General features: G+C 44.4%; 1 protein-coding gene across 1 annotated transcript; it reads right to left on the bottom strand.

The window, feature by feature from the left end:
* Positions 1 to 89: 89 nt before the first annotated feature.
* CD59 (CD59 molecule (CD59 blood group)) lies at positions 90 to 18270 on the bottom strand. Its single transcript, XM_074372187.1, has 4 exons — positions 18196 to 18270; positions 9843 to 9927; positions 7655 to 7756; positions 90 to 1635 (listed from the first exon to the last, which is right to left on the bottom strand). The coding sequence occupies exons 2-4, from the start codon at positions 9916 to 9918 to the stop codon at positions 1430 to 1432; spliced, it is 384 nt and encodes a 127-aa protein (XP_074228288.1). The 5' UTR covers positions 9919 to 9927; positions 18196 to 18270; the 3' UTR covers positions 90 to 1429.
* Positions 18271 to 19670: the final 1400 nt, after the last annotated feature.

Raw genomic sequence — 19670 nt, 5'->3', positions numbered from 1 at the left:
GCTGGTTCTGCCCAAGCTCTCTCCTTTCAGTTGCTACCATTGGGCACGCTGCATATATTGTTATCCTTTTGGGTCAGTCACCAAACTCATGCAGTTGATTAGATTTTATTTTCAGAAAGGCAGGATTCATTCCAGTTTGTCTAACAGATTACATAATCATGGAATTTTACCAAAAAAATTAATCAAGAAAATTCCACCTTCATCTGCAAAAGTCAAGCTATGCTGCTAATATAGCCGAGATTGTAAGCATACAAATGTCATTAAGTCTACTGGATCTTGAAAATTATTCACTAGCACCCAAAAGAAAAAACGCAAAGCTTTGCCCTCCTGAAAAGATGTATCAATTTGCAGGAAACTGGTAGAGCTTCTGAAAACCTCAACATTTGTGATTATGTTAATAGCCCTTACAAATGTATTTTACATTATCTGTGCCAACTCAACCAGGATTCAACAGGCTGGATGTTAGCCGGTAAAACACATCCCTGCAAATCTGTTACTGTTCATGATGACATCTGGAGGTCTCAAATCGCAACTCCAAAGGCTCTTCTTGTTGCATTCATACATTGATATATATACATATGAGAGTCTTCCTACCAGTAACATTTAAAAGAAGCACACTTAATAACTGCAAGTCCCATGTAGCATAGAATGCCAAGGTATCCTACCATTCCAATAAAAAAGGTGGAAGGGGTGGTGAGAGGGACAGTTTTAACACAACACTGATTTATGCTGTTGAGTTTTTCTAGTGAAAGACAGCAAAGCCAACACAAAATTTAGGGATAGAGGAAAACTCAGATTTTAGCCACTGATATCTTTCTAAAGACAAACCTTGTGTTCATGCTGCACTGTCTGGAAAGCTTACTCCTTCCCAGCCAGACACTTCCCAGTTGAGAAAACAGCAGTCATCCCCATCACTGTGCATTAAGAATCTCACTGTCCCTAACTGACAGCCCACATCTGGAACATCATCATGCCTACCAGGCAAGACAGGGGCCATAAAGGGAGAGAATGAAAGTATTCCTCATGAGAGAGACTGATGGAAAGGAGCACCCTGCCTGCCCCACTCACCCCCAAAACTACCGGTCACACTAACTATATCCAAGGAACCAGAGGGAAATAACTGAGGACTGCAGAGAATCTACTCAAGCTGTCACTGCAAAGCTGGTCCTGCAAAGATTAGAGGAGGAGGCATGCAACCTCATTCAGATCCCCGTCACTCAAACTTATCCCCTCAAACAGGTCTTCTCTGCCAATGGGACTGGGCTTCAGAGTCTCAGAGTTCCTCTGTCTTATCCAAGTTGCTCAAGCTAGTTTTAGTCTTTCCCAACAGGATCCAGTTGGAAAATATAAAGCCTTTGGGATGCAGCAGCACAGGAAATAAGGAATATACAGAAACAGGAAGTTTAGGAGAAGCTCTCCTGATACAGATTTAGAGACAAAAGTGCCGGACTGCTACCAGCAGCAGCAGGGACACCAGCAGAACTGCTTTCCCTGCCGTGTTCATCACGTGACTGCTGTTACACAGGTCCTTCTGGCAGCAGCTGTACTTTAGCTCCTTCTCCCCTAAGCTTTTCGCAATGACTTCAAATTTGCAATCGGCAATCTTCCAACACTGGTAGTAAGACTTCGATGGCACTGTGGAGGAAACACACACACAGACACACACATGAGGGTAAGCAACCATGTAGGTAAAGCCCTGTACCTGTCTTTGAACCCTCAGCTCTACCTCTTCGAATTTATCCTGTGGAAGTAGACAACTGGGTAAGAATATGCATCCCAGTTAGGTTATAGAGGTTAAGTTCATGATGATACAGCTCTGAATGGAACTTTTCCATAAAACCAAAGTCTCATCAGAGCTGGTATAGGATGGGAGGCAACAGGCAATCATACTAATGGTTTGGAGATTTACCATGATTTTCAAACACATGCCCCCTTTGATTCAGCAATCCCACTTCTAGAATTTACTCTATGACGCTACTTGAAAATAAGATACATGCACAAGAATGGTCACTGAGCTAGTATCTGTAACAGCAAGAAACTAAAAAAGTCTGTCAATTAAAAAGTGTCTGAAGAAATTATGGCAGCATTCCACACAATGAAGTTCCATGCAGATAAGGAATGCCGTAGGCCACGTGGGTAGACATTAGAAGAGTCTGAGTTTTTTTTTAATGCAGAAAAATAGACAAATTGGACTTCATCAAAATTAAAGATGTTTGTGCTTCAAAGGACACTATTTAAAAAATTAAAAACACAAAACCCACAAAAAGGGAGAAAACATTTGCAAACAATATATCCAATGAGTGTATTATACAGAATGTATAAGACACTTGCAGCTCAACAATAAAAAGACAACCCAATTAAAAAATGGGCAAAGGATGTAGATATTCTCCAAAGATATACAAATGGCCAATAAGCATGTGAAAAGATGCTCAGTATCACTAGTCATTACGAAAACATAAATCAAAACCACAATGAGGATCAATTCACACCTACTATGATGGCTATAATCAAGAAATTGAAAAATGACAAGTGTGGGCAAGGAAGTAAAGAAATTGGAACCCTCATACATTGCTTATGGGAAAGTAAAATGGTGCACATATCTTGGAAAAGTCTGGCATTTCCTCAAATGGTTAAAAATAGTTACCATATGACCTAGCAATTCTACTCCTAGGTAAATATATTGCCCAAGAGAACTGAAAACGATGCTCACACAGAAGTTTGTACAAATAGTCACAGCAGCATTATTCAAAACAGCTAAAAAATGGAAACAACCAAGTGTCCATTAACTGGCGAATGGATAAACAAAATGTGGTATGTCCATTCAATGGACTATTATTTGACCATAAAAAGGAATGAGGTACTCATACATCCAATAACATGGCTGAACCTTAATAAAACCTTATGCTCAGTGAAAGAAGCCAGTCACAAAGGACTACAATTTATATTAAATGTCCAGAATAGGTAAATCCATGGAGACAGAAAGTAGATTAGTAGCTGGGACAGAGGAATGGTGAGTGACTGCTAACAGGTGTGGGGTTTCCTTTTGGGATGATAAAAATGTTCTGGAATTAGTGGTGATAGTGGCATAGCCTGGTGAATATACTAAAAGCCAGTGAACTGTACACTTTAAAACATACTTTGGAACTGAGATACGTGAATTATATCTCCATAGAGAAAAGGAGAGATGTAGAACGGTATGCAGAATGTGATCCATTTGTATTGAGTGTACGTGTGGGGGTAAATACATTAATGTTCTCTGGAAGCATTCCCAGATAATTTATCAGTGTTACCTTCACAGAAGACTATCTTTAATTCATATGTTTCTGTGCGGATTGAGATTTAAAATAAAGTCACTGGATGAATTTATTTTTAAAATATTTTAAAATTTCACTTAAAAATTAGACTGTTCAGTAACATAGGGAAGTTTTCCAAAAAAAAAAACCATGCCATTACGATCCCAATGTTTGCACACAAAGGCCAAAAGTATATATGCCAAGTATCTTATGGTGGTTTTTTAATATTTAGAAAAAATAAGTTAAAAAAAAAAAAGGTACTAGGGTGAGAGAGAGGGGGTATGGTAGATTTTCCTCCCCAAAATAACTGTCTACGGGCCAAGACTGTGTGCTAGGTGCTGGGCACACACAGACACAGAAGGTTGGTCCTTGCCCTGGAATCATTTTCTTTTCTTCTGTGTTGGAAAGAAAAAAAATACAGATGCCTATTTCCTTATTTAAGGCTTGTAGCTAATTTACCTGATTTTATACATTAGTTTGGAATAAAACTTCATAGTTTATAACTGCAGGTATAACTGTTCTCAGAGGGGATGAGTGTTTGGACTGGACTTTAATGAAGTTAGGTCAAGTGGCAGAGGCCAGAGCGAGTGTTCCAGTGGCTCTGCTTACTTAAGTCGTAAGTATTTAAGTGGACGCGTCTAACACTGTACTAAAAGATGCTGTTGAATAGGACAAGTCACTGCTTTATGGAACAGTGATCAGGCACTGGAACTGGGGAAGCATTAAAGCTACCAGAATGTTAATTAGATAAGACTAACAGCTTGGGGAGAGCAGACAGTAATTTATTAATAATTGCTACCAATAATCATTTACTACATGTCCTGCAGTGAGCCAAGCACTTTACTTAAATTATCTTATTTGCATAACCACCTAACAATGGTGAGCTTCTTACCAAAGCCACTATCAGAATCACCAGAATAAAAGGGGACTACATCAGAGCCACTGGAATGTTAGAAGTTCTCTCTGCTGTGCACATCTTCCCCAATCTCTCTGAAGATCTGCCTTGAGTCTACCTTTACCAAGCAACAGTCCCCAGTTGTCTTAGGCATCCCTAAGTGTGTCTCTTATTTGAAAGGCCATTACAGCAATGACTGCTTGGCACTGCTACCAGAGGCTCTGCCAGACTCTAAGCACATGGTTTACACGTCAAGGACCCAGCCAGGATGCCAGGACACTGTTTAAGTGGTGGCTGAATTAACACCCAACACCTGTCTCTCATCTAGACTTAATCTGCACAGCACTATCTACACATTTCTCCTCTACCTGCCCTACTGACTCTGGGAGATAAGTAGTCTCATTTGGACTGGGAGAAAAGCGTGGCTGGATTAGTGAAATGATTTCTCTGACATATGCCTGGCCTTTGACTCATGTTTATGACAGTGTGCCTTGCCTCTCCCAGGGTGATGTCAATGAGAGTTGGAAGGGAGTTTAGATGTTTGTTAATCTCTGCCTTACTGTAAGGTCTGAATATTTGTATTTCAAGGACTGATGTCTAGCTGAAGTTTTGGGGCTTACATTCATAAGAAGAAGAAAAATACTTAAGATTCACATTATCCTTTAGAAAATTGATTTTATACTTTAGAGGAGTTTTAGATTCACAGCAAAACTGAGCAGAAAGTACAGAGTTCCCATCTAGCCCCTTGCCCCCCACCTCCTCAAACAACCTCCTGCACTGCATTAACATCTCCCAGCAGAGTGGTACATTTATTACAACTGATGAACCTACATAGACTCATCATTGTCACCCAAAGCCCGTAATTTACATTTGGTTTCACTCTGGCTGTTGTATATTCTATGGGGTTTAACAAATGTACAACATGTATCCATCATTACCATTTCCTACGAAGTACTAGTCCCAGTGCCCGAAAGTCCTGTGCTCCACCAGTCATCCCTCCCTCCTCCCCACCAGCTCCTGGCAACCACTGACCTCTTCATTATCTCCTTAGTTTTGCCCTTTCCAAAATATCATATAGTTGGAATGATAACTGTAGATAGCCTTTCCAGATTGGCTGCCTTCACTTAGTAATATGCATTTAAGTTTCCTTCATGTCTTTTCGTGGGTTGACACCTCGTTTCTTTTTAGTCTCTTCTCTGGATGTACCAACATTTATTTACCTACTCACCTACTGAAGGACATATTGGTTGCTTCCAAGTTTTGGCAATTATGAATAAAGCTGCTATAAACATCCATGTGCAGGTTTCTGTGTGGACATAAGTTTTCAACTCATTTGGGTAAATATCAAGGAATGCAATTGTTGAATTGTATGATGAGAGTATGTTTAGTTTTTTAAGAAACTGCCAAACTGTCTGTACCAATTTACATTCACACCAGCAACGAATGAGAGTTCACGTTGCTCCATTTCCTTGCCAGCATTTGGTACTGTCAGTGTTTCAGATTCTGGCCATTCTAAAAGGCCTGCCAAATTGTTTACATCAACCATTTTAAAAAGCATAACCATTCCTTATAAGACGAGTAAGTTCTGGGGATCTAATGTACAGACTGGTGACTACAGTTAATAATATTGTGTTGATTATTTGAAATTTGCTAAGAGAGTAGATCTTAAGTGTTCTCATCTCACACAAAAAGGTGACAATGTGAGGTGCTGGATGTGTCAATTAGATTGTGGTAATCATTTCACAATATATATATATAAAGTCATCATGTTGTATACCTCAAATATATACAGCTTTTGTCAACCATACTTGAAAAAAGTTGGGGAAAAATTAAAACAAAAGTTTAACCATTCAAATAGGAAACAATGGGATTTGAAAGCTGGGAAAAAGATTCTGGCTCTAGTCGACTTCTGCCTTTCCTTCTCCTCCCCACCTCTACCATCCAACACATACATTTCGCAAATAAAAAACAGAAAGAACTTACTGGTAGCAGGACAGAGATCAGAGCTCAAAGCTCCTAATTGCTATCCTAATACTTATTCCACATGTAATACTGCCTTTATTCTCTTGTTTGGAAATACTTTTTGTAGTGGGGGTCCAAGAGACACAGATCATCAAATTAAGAAGTGGGTCTCTGTGCTCGTACGTAACTGGTGTTCAAGTATTTGTGGAGTGAATGACTGTTCTGAGGGCCTTACCATGCTTACTACCTTAACAATGAGTTAACACAGTCCTCCAGGTGAGGCAGAGGGCTGTCCCCCTACAGAATCAAGGACCTTGCATGTAGACCTTGGAATCTGAGCTGGATTCCAGAAATTTCTATCAAAATCACCAGATACTCTTGTTATTTAGACAGGGTAATTCTCATTTGTCCTTACTTATTGAGGGATTTTTTTCCTTTCTGGAGAAATTAATCTCCTCCTCTCTACCAGGTTTTTCTGAACTTGTGTGTCTCATAAAACTCTTTTATGAGTTTACCTGCTATGTTCAGCATTCCTTGAGGTTGACACTGGGAAGAATTTGCGTAGAGGGTGTAAGAGTGAATACCCTTGAACGGTGCTTTGATTTTCATCTCTTAGAGATGGAAGTCCGGGGCTTTACCCTGTACACTGAGGAGACCCTGAAATAGCCACTCCTCACCAGTATCACCTCCACACATCAATTCAATCCAGAACCACACCCAGAAAGAGCAGGGGAAAATGTGTTTGCTGGTTTCTGGCCTCTGTCCACCACTTCCTAAACTCTATTTTAATAGGATTTACGGAAGTGGCGATTCCACAGTCTAACTAATTTGGAAAATGCGGATTTGATGGGACTTGTCAATGATGGCAGCTCCCCACCCATGCCCATGAGTACTGTTCTCTCTGAGGCCACTGAGCCCTGGCACCTGCTGCTGCCTCTCTTGGGAACACCCTCCCCCTCTTAGTCCTCTTACCTCCTCCTTGTCCTGAGCTCAGCTCGAGTCCCCTCAGAACTGTATGTGTGCTAAATTCCGCATGCAATGAGACAGGGGTACAAATAAACAAAGGCATCTGTGACAGCCACACAGGCCTCTTTCAGTTTTCCTTGTCGCCTCTCTTCATCTTTGTATCCCAAGCCCCTGGCTCAGGCTCTGGCACACGGTAGGCCCTCAAAAGTTTGGGAGGCAGCTAGTGTAGCCATTTCTTAAGAAGCACTGGAATCAGATGGATTTCAACGTTCAAATCCTGAGCTGGTTCCTTGACCTTAGTCTGTTGCTTAATCTGAGCCTCAGTTTCCTCATTTACCAAATGGGAATAAAATATGACCCCGAGTGGGAGGTGGGAAGCATGGAAAGGCCTTAGTGCAGCACACAACTGGTGCTGTTAAATGGTAGCTATTACTTGTTGAACACAAGTCTAAGGAGAATGAGCGTGGCACGGATTTTTCCCCCCAGGCGCTCTCCACCCCATTACACTTAGAAAGAGAGGGAAGGGGGAGGCTCTTACCGGCTTTAACGATGATACAAGCATCCTGATTATGAGTACAATTGACAATCGTGGTGCACTCATGAGGTGGGTCGACACAGCTGTAGCACTGCAGGCTGTGACCTAGGGTCAGGAAGAAAGCCCGTCAGGACCTGGCAGGTCAGCATGGACTCGCCCTCCTGGCAGCAGGGGCAAGCCCATTGTCTCCATTAGTGTGGGTCAGAGGTCGGCAGCTCACAGTGGACTTCCATTCCCACACAAATCTCAAGTAGATACATTTTTCCAAGCTCAAATTACAGTTCCAGCAGCATTTATTTGGACCCTGAGGCAAGTGCAAAGGGAACTTCTGTATTTCAAAATGCATGTAACTGCAATTGAAAAGCTTTCTCCTGCCTTTAACTGGAAGTGATTAATCTGCAATGTAATGACATATTAAAAGGAATCTATCAAGGCGGGGAGGGCATAGCTCAGCGGTGGAGTGCATGCCTAGCGTGCACAAGGCCCTGGGTTCAATCCCCAGTACCTCCATTAAACAAATAAATAAGTAAGTAAAACTAATTACCTCCTCTCTCCTAAAAAAAAAGGAATCTATCAAAAAGATAAACTAACAGAATTCTATAAACACCCTCCAAGCAACAAATACGCCCTATAACATCACATTCTCATGGACTAATAATCAGTATTTGGTGGTGCCTATCTGTGTGAAAAGACATTGTCAAAGATGAAATATGTAAAATCTCACAGAAGAATGACATGGTTAAACCAAGACCAAATGTGAGGAGCTAGAATATCAAACCATCACCGCTGACCTCCTGCTTGCCCCCGACCTGGTCTGCCCCACCAGTGCTGCTGGTTCCTGCCTCTTCCCACTCAGGATGATTAGAAGACCATCATGGGAAACCAAGCATGGGCTTCAGAACCGACGGTATGGGGATCTGCTTCATACCCCAACTCCCGGAGGAAGGACCTGAGTGCCCCGAGACCTGTCACAGGACAGCTGATGGCCCCAACCCAAGCCTGCTCCGTAGATAAATGTCGGAAAGTGGGTATGACCAGGCCATTCTAGTTACAGGACATCCACTGGGTGGAAGAATGGAGACAGCAATGTGAACCACATCACAAACCACCAGGGCTAGAATCAGTACAGGCAGGGAGGGAGGACAGTTCTGACTCCCCTCTTTTCTCAGAAAGGGAAAACTTATTCCAATGTGTCTTCTTTGCTTCAGTTTCCTCAACTGTAAAATGGGCATAACAGCACTGAGCCCTCATGGGATGCTGGAAAGATGAAATGCGACAGGGCCCGGCGCAGTCCCCAGCACACAGTAAGCATTCACTATATGGAAGCCACCAAAGCTGTAAGCTGTAAGACATGCTCCCACACACAGAGACCCTCTGTTACTGCTCACTGCAGAGCTACTTTCTTTTCTGCCTCCCATCCCTGCCCCTCAAAAAAAAGTTAGTACCAACATGACACAGGCAGAAGATGACATTTGAACTTTATCATGAAGCAAAGCAGGTAACACAGTTGCTCCTCCTGCTGCAGAGGTAACGACTACCCTCGGGAACCAGGGAGGAGTGGCCCAGTGAAGGAATTAAGAGGGTATACTCTGGTGCTACGCTTACTTGGGTTCAATTTCAGGCTGTACCACTTCAGTGTGATGTTTCAGAAGTCTTTAATGTCTTTGGGTTTCAGTCTTGTCATTTGTAAAATGGCAATAAAAATAGTCCCTGCTCCATAAGGTTGACACGAGGATTAAATAAGCAAACACATGTAAAATGCTTAGAGCAGTGACTGGCACGTGAATGCCCTGGGCAGTAGCTGCTGCTGCTTTAAGTATGGTCACCCCCCGCAGCAGTGGCATCACACAGGAGAAGCCCACGGCGGGAGGGCTGAACTTAGCACTCGAATGATGCATCCGTCGGTAGCCCCTGCAGTTGGCAGGGAGAGGGATGAAATTTAAGCTGCCAAGTGTACTCCCTCCCCCACAAAAGCAGCTCTATAATCCAGGGAGAACTGTAACTCAGGATGTTGCTCCACTGAGGACAAGGCTATAAGGCAGGAAGGACCTGTAACACAGGAAGGCGAAAGAGCCAAAGCCCGGCCTAGGGTCAGTGACAACAGCTTGGTCTTCCTGAGGCCTAAGAAAAAGGAAGTTCAGTGCCATGGGGGTCTAGATGATCCGGAGCCATGCCCCTCCGGGCTACTCACCTAAATGGCAGAAGACAGCCAGGAAGAGCATGAGCCAGAGCAGGACAAACCCTCCTTTGCTTCCCATTGTGACCATCTACAGCATCTGGAGGGAAGGAACACAAAGTGCTGTCACGAATAAACAGACAATTGCTGGGTATCTCAGAAACCAAGAGTTGGAAGGCCTGGGGGCTTCAGGAAAACATGGGAAGGAGCTAGCAGACAAGGAAAGCCAGAACCTACGAGGCCAGGTGACACGAACCAAGGGTGCTCCCCGGTGGGGCAGTGCGTGGTCCTTCCCTGGCCCCAAGACCTCAGCTTATTGAAGAAACGCTGTCGAGCCTGGTGGGAGGGGCGGCTGCAGGGATTCAAAGTGCACCGGGCCCACCAGCTCTCACCTACAGTAACCGTGTGCCCTTGAATAAATTCAGTCCCTCCAACCTTCCGATTTCATGACCGTGCAGTGGGGACAGCACTATCTTTCCCATAAGGGTCACTGACACAAATGAGAATATGAGGAAGTATTTAATGCAGCACCTGCAACTCCAGCTCTGCAGGCCCCACCCCGCAGCTGCTGGCTGAGCTGAGCCTGAGCCCAGCAAGGGCCACTTCTCCAGGCCACACCACCAAGTGCATCAGACAGAAGGGGTGACTCTGGAGGGCACCTACATGCATTCAGCGGCAAAGCAGGAGGCAAAGGCTTATTAGTGTGCACAGAAGCTCCGGCTCCTCACTTTCGCAAGTATGATGGGGACACCTCCTTGTTCACTCTGGGAAAGTTAAGAAAGGCTCCAGGTAACTCTGGTAACTAGTCCCCATTACATTAATACCTAGACGTGTGGCAGTGAGCATCAGGGGAGAGGAGGGGAGAGCTGAAATGCCCTGAACCCACGTTTTACCTGAGGAGGTCAAGACACATGGAGGTTTTTTAATTTTTTTTAATTTATTTTTTGAAGTATAGTCAGTTTACAATGTTGGGTCAATTTCTGGTGTACAGCATAATAGTTCAATCATATATATATATATATTATTCATTTTTCATATTCTTTTTCATTATAGGTCACTATAAGATATTGAATATAGTTCACTGTGCTCTAACAGTATGAACTTGTTGTTTACCTGCTGTATATAGTAGTTAGCATCTGCAAATCTTGAACTCTCAATTTATCCTTTTCCACCCCCTTCCCCTCCCCACCGGTAACCATAAGTTTGTTTTCTGTGACACAGGGAGGTTTTTAACTTTCCTAAGTCCAAACCATGAGTAGCAGATCTAAAGAGTCTCTTGACCCCACCCTGACTTCCCTGAGCCCATCTTCCAATGGGGGTGGGGGGGAGGGGGCAGCAGCTGCTCCAAATCAGAGTGGCTCCACATCCTATTCTCCTGAAACCCACAGGCAGGATCTCTGCCTGGTAGACAGATGGGGCTCTTGGTGGGTGAGCCCCTGCCCTCTTCTGGGTTAGGAATGGCATCTCTCATAGCTTTGTGGAAGGTCATGTGATGCTCAGAAATTGGCTGAGAGAGGCCAGGGGAGAACTAGGAAGTGAAAAGGGCAGGGCCTGGCACTGCCCAGAGGAAATGCCATTGAGTAAGCCATGCCCAGGAGAGAGAGAGGTCACTTTCTCAAGTGTGGGGAGGCTGGAAGAAAATCTACCTGGATCTAGCCTCTCTTTACAAGCTGAAAAACCCCCACTTCCCCCTGACTTCTCAAAACCTACCACAGCCTACTAATGCCATGCCCGAGGCTGACCTGCCCGGGGTTAGGTACCCATGGCATCCCTGCGAGGTAAGGATCTGAGGCTGCCCGAGGCTAGTGGTCAGAAGCTCAGACTCCGGGCTGGTGAAGACCTAGACATGAGGCCTGGCTCTGCTACAGCAACCGAGCCTCATTTTCTTCATCTGTAACAAGCGGGCAGTTCCATGGGTGCTTCCCCACATCAGGAGAACTAGGTGAGATAAAACAACCACTTACTTGACAAGGCAGGTCAGAAGTGGTGGTTCTAGCTACCACTTCCAGCCTCGCCTTGGACCTCCCTCTCTGACCACACCCAGACCTCCTGCCCTAAGTCAGACAGGCACATCTACACCTCCAGTTGGAGTTCTGGACTCTCCAGGGGTCTTGAGAGATGGAGGCACTGAGATCTCTGTACCCTAACAGATCAGGTAGACCCTCCCCCACCAATCCTTCCTGCTGGCACGTGATGCCCCGCACTGCCCTCTGCCTGGAGCCAGCTGAGTGAAGTGAAAGAATCACAGCCGTCCCCTCCCAGCTCATGATCCAGGCCCACTCCAGTTCCCTCCATGCTTCCTCACATGCAGCAGTGTCTGGGTAGAAAGGATGATTTACACACTCAGTTTAGATAGGCCCTGGGACTAGGCAGAAGTGCTGCAATCGAACAAGGAGAGGAAGGTATCCATCTGAGTTTCCCAGGCAGGGAGGCAGGGAGTGCTGGTTGGGCATCCCCATCAGAGAAGGGAGTGGGGTCCTGGCGGGGATTAGGCACTGGAAAGGGGTGGGGCTGGCAGGAGCTGCAAGCTCCAGGAGACCTCCCTTGGAATGGTCCTTGGCATGAATGACACCTTTACAATAAACAGGGTGTCAGGCAGAGAACTGTCCCGTGACGATGTGTATCAGAAAGAACCAGCCTACTACTCTAAAGGGATTTCTTCAGGAGTGCTCCAAATAGACTTTTTATCAGAGAAATAAGTAACAGTCAAAGATATATAAGCATTGTTTAAAATAATAAAAATTTGGCAACATATATGTCCAACAAGAAGATGAATAAATTATGGTACAATTCCATGGTTGGGAACTACACAGCCATGAGAGTAACAGACATGGAAGGCTGACACCCACCCCATTGTGCATAGCAACACCATTTACAATAGCCAAGACACAGACGCAAATTGAATTTCCATCGACAGACAAGTGGATAAAGAAGATGTGGGGGGGGTGTATGTGTGTGTGTGTACAGTGGAATATTATTCAGCCATAAAAAAGAATGAAATAATGCCATTTTTTGCAACATGGATGGACCTGGAGCTTGTCATACTAAGTAAAGTAAGCCAGAAAAAGAAAGACAAATATCATATGATATCACTTATATGTGGAATCTTAAAAAAATGATAGAAATGAACTTATTTACAAACTGGAAATAGACTCACAAACATAGAAAACAAACTATGGTTACCAAAGGGGAAAGGGGTAGGGATGAATTAGGAGTTTTGGATTAACATTACACACTACTATATATAAAACAAGGCCCTACTGCATAGCACAGGGAACTATATTCAGTATCTTGTAATAACCTATAAAAAAAGAATCTGAAAAAGAATATATATGTATAACTGAATCACTTTGCTGTCCACATGAAACTAACACAACATTGTAAACCAACTATACTTCAATTAAAGAAAACCAACAAAGTATAAAAAGTCAGTTTAAAAATAGCTATTTTATTACTTTTTCTTAAAAAAAAATATATATATATATTTATACACACATATACAAAAAATGCTTAGAACACCTTATCAACTTATCCAAACATTCTGGAACATCTGATTAACAGAATGATAGAATTACGAGCAGCTTATTTATGCTTAAATATATTTTCTTAACAGTAAACATTTTTATAGAAAGAGCTCTTAGTATGATAGAATATTTTAATGTACTTCCGTGTCATTTCATTTGCAGTTTAACTTTTTATTTTCCTACTACTTAACCTGATTAAGTATTAAAAACATACATCACCTTTCAAAATTGGCTACATCGAGGTAAAAAATGTTTCATGTACATATATTCTCTTATGTCTGTCTGAAAACAGTTATTGTAGTCACACTCCGTATTTGTAAAAAATGAGGCTTGAGTGATGTTCTGATAGTCCTGAGAGACCTATATTCTACTCCCACTTTGCTGACCATGTATATAACCTTAAAGCAGTCAACTCCTTTACTTCAGTTTCTAATTTGTGAAGGAATAATAATGGTTTTATAGAATGATGAAATACAGAAATAAGACTTTAGGGTTTTACAGCTCAGTATGGGCTAAAATGTGACACAGCAGGGAAGGGAAAATAGGCAAATACATACACAATCCAGGTTACTCTGTCCTGGGCTCAGGCCTGACCTGGAAATAATATTTTTACTTCTGGGTGCCAGATTTCTAAATTTCTTCCAGTTTATCAGGACAGCAAAATAAACAGTTGCAGAAGTCAGGAGAAATGGTTGGGAGAAACCAGGGCTGTTCTATTTGGAAAGGTATAGTCAGAGATAGTTACCATCTTCAAAAACGATAACAGCCACCAAGGAAGGGAGGGAGAGGTTATTCTGTGTTATTTCCAGAAACAGCACTAGGATCAATTAGGAGGGCATTCTGGACTCCCTAACGAGCAACGGCTTCCAACCCCCGACCCGCTCCTCCCTCCCTGCCATGTGCCAGGCACTGTGCAACGTGCCAGTGCATCTGGAAATCAATTCCCTTGATGAAATGTGAAAAACTCCCTACCACTTGGAAATTTTCAAACACAGATCAGAGATGGTGCAGAAATTTGCTTGCAGAAAGCAGCAAGGGTTTAAAACAAAAGATCTCTGAAGTACTAAAGAAAACCCAACCCAATCTCATCTACCATAAAACTCATCCCCTCCACCTGAGACGCAAGGGAAACTAAAAGTCACAAGGTGATTTACGAATACAGGTATCCCTAATTAAGTTCCTGAAAGTTTTGGGTAGCAAATTTATGGATAGTGTGCACCTGTATTCCATTATTTTAAACAGAAAAACAAAGAGGTGTTGCAGTCCAAACAAAAACCCCACCCAGTCCCCCCAAATATCTATCTATACAATCCAAATGAATGTGAACATAAAACATTTAAAACTCCAATTATTTAATGACCTAACTTAAACTTAAGGAATTCACTGGAAGGTATACTTACTCTGCAAAGTAAGTTCAGTCTTGACACTACCCCCCCGGTCATCTCTCAGACCATCTCTGAGCCCACTGTGAGCAGGTGCCATGTTAGGCACTGGGCTACAGGGACTGCTGAACCAGGCAACGCCTTCCTCTCAAGAACCTTACAATCTAGCAGAGGTGGACACCAACTAATGCTAAGGACTAGGAAGAAGATAAAATCGGGAAACTGTACTGGTTCTCTAGCCTTATTAGACATCAGAATCACCTGGAGGGCTGTTGAACCCAGATTTCTGGACCCTGCTCCTAGAGGTTCTGATTTTGTAGGTCTTGGGTGGGATCCAAGAATTAGCATTTCTAACTGGGGACTACACTGAGAACCAAAGATTCAAAGAGTGAGATGGACTTCGCCCACTAATGTGGATTCTCAAGACAGAGCAAGGGGGCCACAGCTAAGGCATACAGGTGGCCTCTAGAAGCCAAGAATGGTCCTCAACTGACACTCAGCCAAGAAGTAGGACCTCAGTCCTCCAATCACAGGGACGTTATTGTGCCAACAGCCTGAATAAGCAAGGAAACCGATTCTCCCAAAGAGCTTCCAGAAAGGAATGCAGCCCTGCCAACACCCTGATTCTGATGTGTGGAACTGGAGATTAATAAATCTGTGTTAAGCCACGAGGTCTGTGGTGATTTGTTTCAGCAGTAATAGAAAATGAATACACCAACCTCAGAACTGGTACATAGCAGAGCAGCATTCCCAAGTCTGAGCTCTTAACTACAGTTACTCTATGATTGGGAGAGTTCTTGTGAATTCAGCCTCTGAAATAAATTGGTTAAACTGAGGCCACCAAGAAGAGATTTTTCACATCTGCAATGTCGCCAGGAGATTCACAGATGCCCCAAACCATGGTTACTGTTTCTGGGAGCCTGGAGCCTTAGAGGCTGATAAACTTAAAGGCTAGAAGTATCCTCAAAAATTAAATCCAATGTTCTTATTTTACAGGAAATTAATGGAGGCCCTGGTGGATGAAGTTACCCCTTCCAAGGCAGCAGGTTAGTTGCACAGCCACATTGGGTGGACCTTGCTTCTTTTCACCAGGGGCTGGGAACTCACAAGTAGCTTAACGTTATCTGGAGGCTAGTAGTGTCCGGGGCCCAGGGCCTTGCCTTCTTAGCTCCTTGGACACGTACAGTGCCTGCTGCAACCAGGCAAGCTGAGATGCCTACACAAAGATCACTCAGTTCAGAGAAGTAATTACATCAGCAAGGAGAGACAAACGGAAAGCCATCATCATAATGAACAGCCCCTCCCAGCCGCTTTGAGCCACTTTTCGCTGCCATTGGCAATCACCTCAAAACCCTCTAAACCACACAAATGTGCCTCTTCCCCCTACAGGGAAGGGCCTTCCCTGCAATTTGTTCCAGGAGCTCCCTAGTTCTCTAAACAGGGCCTCTTGTCACAGATAGCCTCCTCACGGCCCCGCCCTTTGAGATTGTACCTGCAGAGCCAACTGTGTAACGAAGATATGGGGCATGGTAAAAACATGTCCTCCCCTTTGGAAAACCTCAAGTGCCTCTGGGCATGGTTGTTTGTGGTTGGCTAGATAAGGTTCTTCCAGAGCTGGCCCAGAATTTTTAATGCATTTCTTTTCAAGCGCTTGTAATCTGCAACTATCAAAGATGCGTTTCATCAGACACTCGCTCTCCTCACCCCTAACATCCATTTCATATGGGCTTTTATCTTACAAGCCACTCAGCATAACAAGATGTTTTCCTTACAGCAAAGTTTGGCACAGTTTTCTGTTTGAAAATACAAAAGCCAGTTTCACACATCTGGCCCACAATTAGGCGTCTCCCTCAACTAATATTCTGAGCTGCGTGTGCCTTCCCTGGAGAACTGAAAACAAGATGCCCCCAATGGGGAACATGAGTACCTGAAATATTAACAGCCGCATTTGATCTCCACTTAGCAGGTGTCACATGGGGCCCTTTCCATGAATTATCTCACTTACTCCTTATAACACCCTAAGAAGTAACGCCTGTCATTTTACCAATAAGAAAATGAGGTTAAATGGCTTGCTCAGGATTACCCAGGAAGTAAGATGCAAAACCAAAACTCAAACCCAGGCCCTTGGCCACTATGTCACGTCTCTGCAAGCAAATCACAATTCAGATTATGCTGAGCCATCATCACCGACAGTGGAAGCTACATAAGGCAAAGCAAAGTAGTAGGAAAGACTGTTTCCCTGATCTGCAATCATCAGAATTGTACACAAATAAATGTTTGGATTATCTCACAAGTATTTGAGGTCTCTCTCTCCTTTTCAAGAAATGCCCATTATCACAAGCTTTCTTGATATAGTGTGGGCTATGTCTCTAGGTCTGTAAAATATATGGGCCGATTTATTTAGAATGAAATAGAATTATTGTAGTTGAGAGCGGTGGGCAGTCAGGTCTCAGCTGGGGCCCCCTGATGTCTTGAGGAAAGTCGCCACCAAGTAAGAAGAGGATTTTAAAAAGAATCAGCTGGCCACAAAATCACAACCAATCAGCTTGTCAAAGTGGACATGGCGTATTTACAGAAAGGAAGGAAAGACTGGTCAAAGTTTTGAAAACCAGAGGAAGCCTCCAGCGCCTTCACAAGGTGGCAACCAGGCCCAAAGCACTATTTCACAGGCAAGGACCCGGCACATAGGAGACCCGAGTTTCAGCAGTCACACAACTACTGCTAGGGTGAGTCACAAACCCCAGTTCTCCTCCCCGTGGTTCTGGGCTAAGATGGAAAAGCCTTGTGCGTCAGAGGAGAATGGAACGTTGCTTCCAGGATCCATGGAAAAAAACACTAACGCTTCCTTTAAGAGTCAGCCATCAGACTCTACGAAGGGTGCGGCCCAAGCCGGCCCGAGAAAACCAAACTTGGACTTAAAACGTCTAAGTAACGGCCCCACTCCTCTTTTTAAAACTCAAAATTTAGACCCCCAGGGGAAAAAATGATTGTCCATGACTTCTTAGGGGCAGCATTCACCTCCTTTCAAGGTGCGGTATCTTTCCCTAAGATAAAAGGGCTAGTGGTGAGGGCAAGTGGTCAGGTTCGAAAAAAATACTCCCGGGCGGGGGAGGGGTGGGACAGAGAGCACGACCCGCGGAATGTGGGGTGGTTCGGAAGGCGTACCCGCTCCCCGCTTCTCGTTCGTGGTACAGAAAGGAAGCCGGGAGCTTAGGGCACGCCAGGGGTCTCCGGCGCGGGGACGCTGCGGGCCGCCGGCCGGGAGAAGGGCTCGGAGGCTCGCCGGCCCCAGGCGCGGAGGCCGGCGCAAGGTGGGCACGGCATGCTCCGACCCTCCGAACACCCCAGTCACGGGTCCCCGAGAGCTCGGGCCCAGCCGCCCGGGGGCCTCCGCGCCGGCCGAAGACCCCCGCGCCGGGCTGGGAGTGAGGCTTGGCTCACCGCCCGGCCCCCCCGCCTTACCTATCGGAGCCCGACGTCCCTCTTCCAGCGCCGCCACCGCTGCGGGGGGGGCCGCCCAGTCCGTCTTTATAGCCTCGGCTCGGGCAGGCTCCGCCTTCTCCCGCCGGCCCCACCCGCGCCCTCTTCTGCAGCCCCCGCGCGCCAGCCGCAGCCGGCCCGCCCAAGGTCACCAGACCCAGCCTAAGTGCGGGCTTCTGATCCCTGGCCTTCGCCGCTCGCACCCTGGTCCGGGAGCCCCCGGGCGCGCTTGGTGACTCTGGCTCCGGCCCTGGTTCAGAAAAAGACCTGTGGCCAGGAGTAGATGAAGACTTTTGTTTTGAAAGCCCTGAAAACAAAGTTTATGGTGTTCTTCCTTAGATTTGTTCTCGAAAACAAAAACAATTAGAAACTCAAAGACTTAGGAATTTTCCTCCTTTGTTAAAAAAAATTATATTAAAATGTTTTTCAAAACAAAAAACAAACAAACAAAAACTTGTGTGTGTCCATGCCAAGCTCTTTTCTGTTTTCAGGCTCTTGTGCCCCGGCCCAGTATTCTTCAGAGCCACATCTGTGCCTTGAGACTTGTTTGGAGCCAAGATAAACTGTTGTGGTTTTAGAGGCTATTAGCCAGGCTGGGACCAGAACCACCATTTAGAACATCATTTTTATGTGAAGATGTAATCTAAAGTTTCCATTGATCACTTTGCCATCACCCCTTCAGAACTGGCTTAAAGAGCGCCATGGAAGGGTGAGTGGGGAAAAATAGGCCAAAAGTATGTCTTTTCTGCAAGAGATTGACCTCTGTTGGGGACCATGAGACTGAGGATATGGGTAAGAAGGTATCACATTTTAGGATTGCTTATGCTGAATTGGGATAGGAGGAATGCATGAGATAAAATCCAAGCAGGGGAAATCATATGATAACTAATTATGGTATGTGCCTTCCACCATGATCTTCTGTTGGCTTTGGGATGTCAGAGAATGAATTTCTCTTGGTGGTGCCTTTATCTTGGCTTTTCTTTATATGAATGGGAATCTCAAATCTGAAGGACTTGCTTTGATATTTAAAGTGTCTGTTTAAATTAGTAATACATGTGTTTCCTACAATAGCTTGTTTACAAAGCTCTTTCACACACAGTCTCTTCTATGCATTCTACAAGCTCTTCTCTGTCTAAAATTCTCTTGGATTCTGATACCACTCTCTCCTGGTTTTGCTTCCAGTTCCTTGACCTTTCAGTTATAAGATTCTTTCCCCCTATCCACTCATAATCTGGTGTTGCCAGGGTTGGAACAAGCACCATTACTGTATGTATTCCCTGGGAGACTACAGTGCACCCACTTTTTCCTTTGGGAATACAGTTGGCCCTCCATATCCAGATTCAGTATCGGTGGACTCAGCCAACCACAGAATCTGTGGTTACTGAGGGCTGGCTGTATTACATTATTCTATATAAGGCTCTTGAGCATCTGCTGATTTCAGTATCTGTGAAAGTCCT

Source organism: Camelus bactrianus, chromosome 10 (assembly GCF_048773025.1).
Source record: "Camelus bactrianus isolate YW-2024 breed Bactrian camel chromosome 10, ASM4877302v1, whole genome shotgun sequence".
Lineage (NCBI taxonomy): Eukaryota > Metazoa > Chordata > Mammalia > Artiodactyla > Camelidae > Camelus > Camelus bactrianus.
The sequence above is the reverse complement of the archived record's forward strand: the minus strand, read 5'-3'. Positions and strand labels throughout refer to the sequence as shown.

Excerpts from the sequence above, each read along its gene's own strand:
- CD59 (XM_074372187.1), bottom strand. The coding sequence starts at position 9,918 with ATGGTCACAATGGGAAGCAAAGGAGGGTTTGTCCTGCTCTGGCTCATG. Across the intron at positions 7,757-9,842 it reads GGCTGTCTTCTGCCATTTAG|GTCACAGCCTGCAGTGCTAC; the intron begins GTGAGTAGCCCG and ends TCCTGACCCTAG. Across the intron at positions 1,636-7,654 it reads TTGTATCATCGTTAAAGCCG|TGCCATCGAAGTCTTACTAC; the intron begins GTAAGAGCCTCC and ends TTTCCTCCACAG.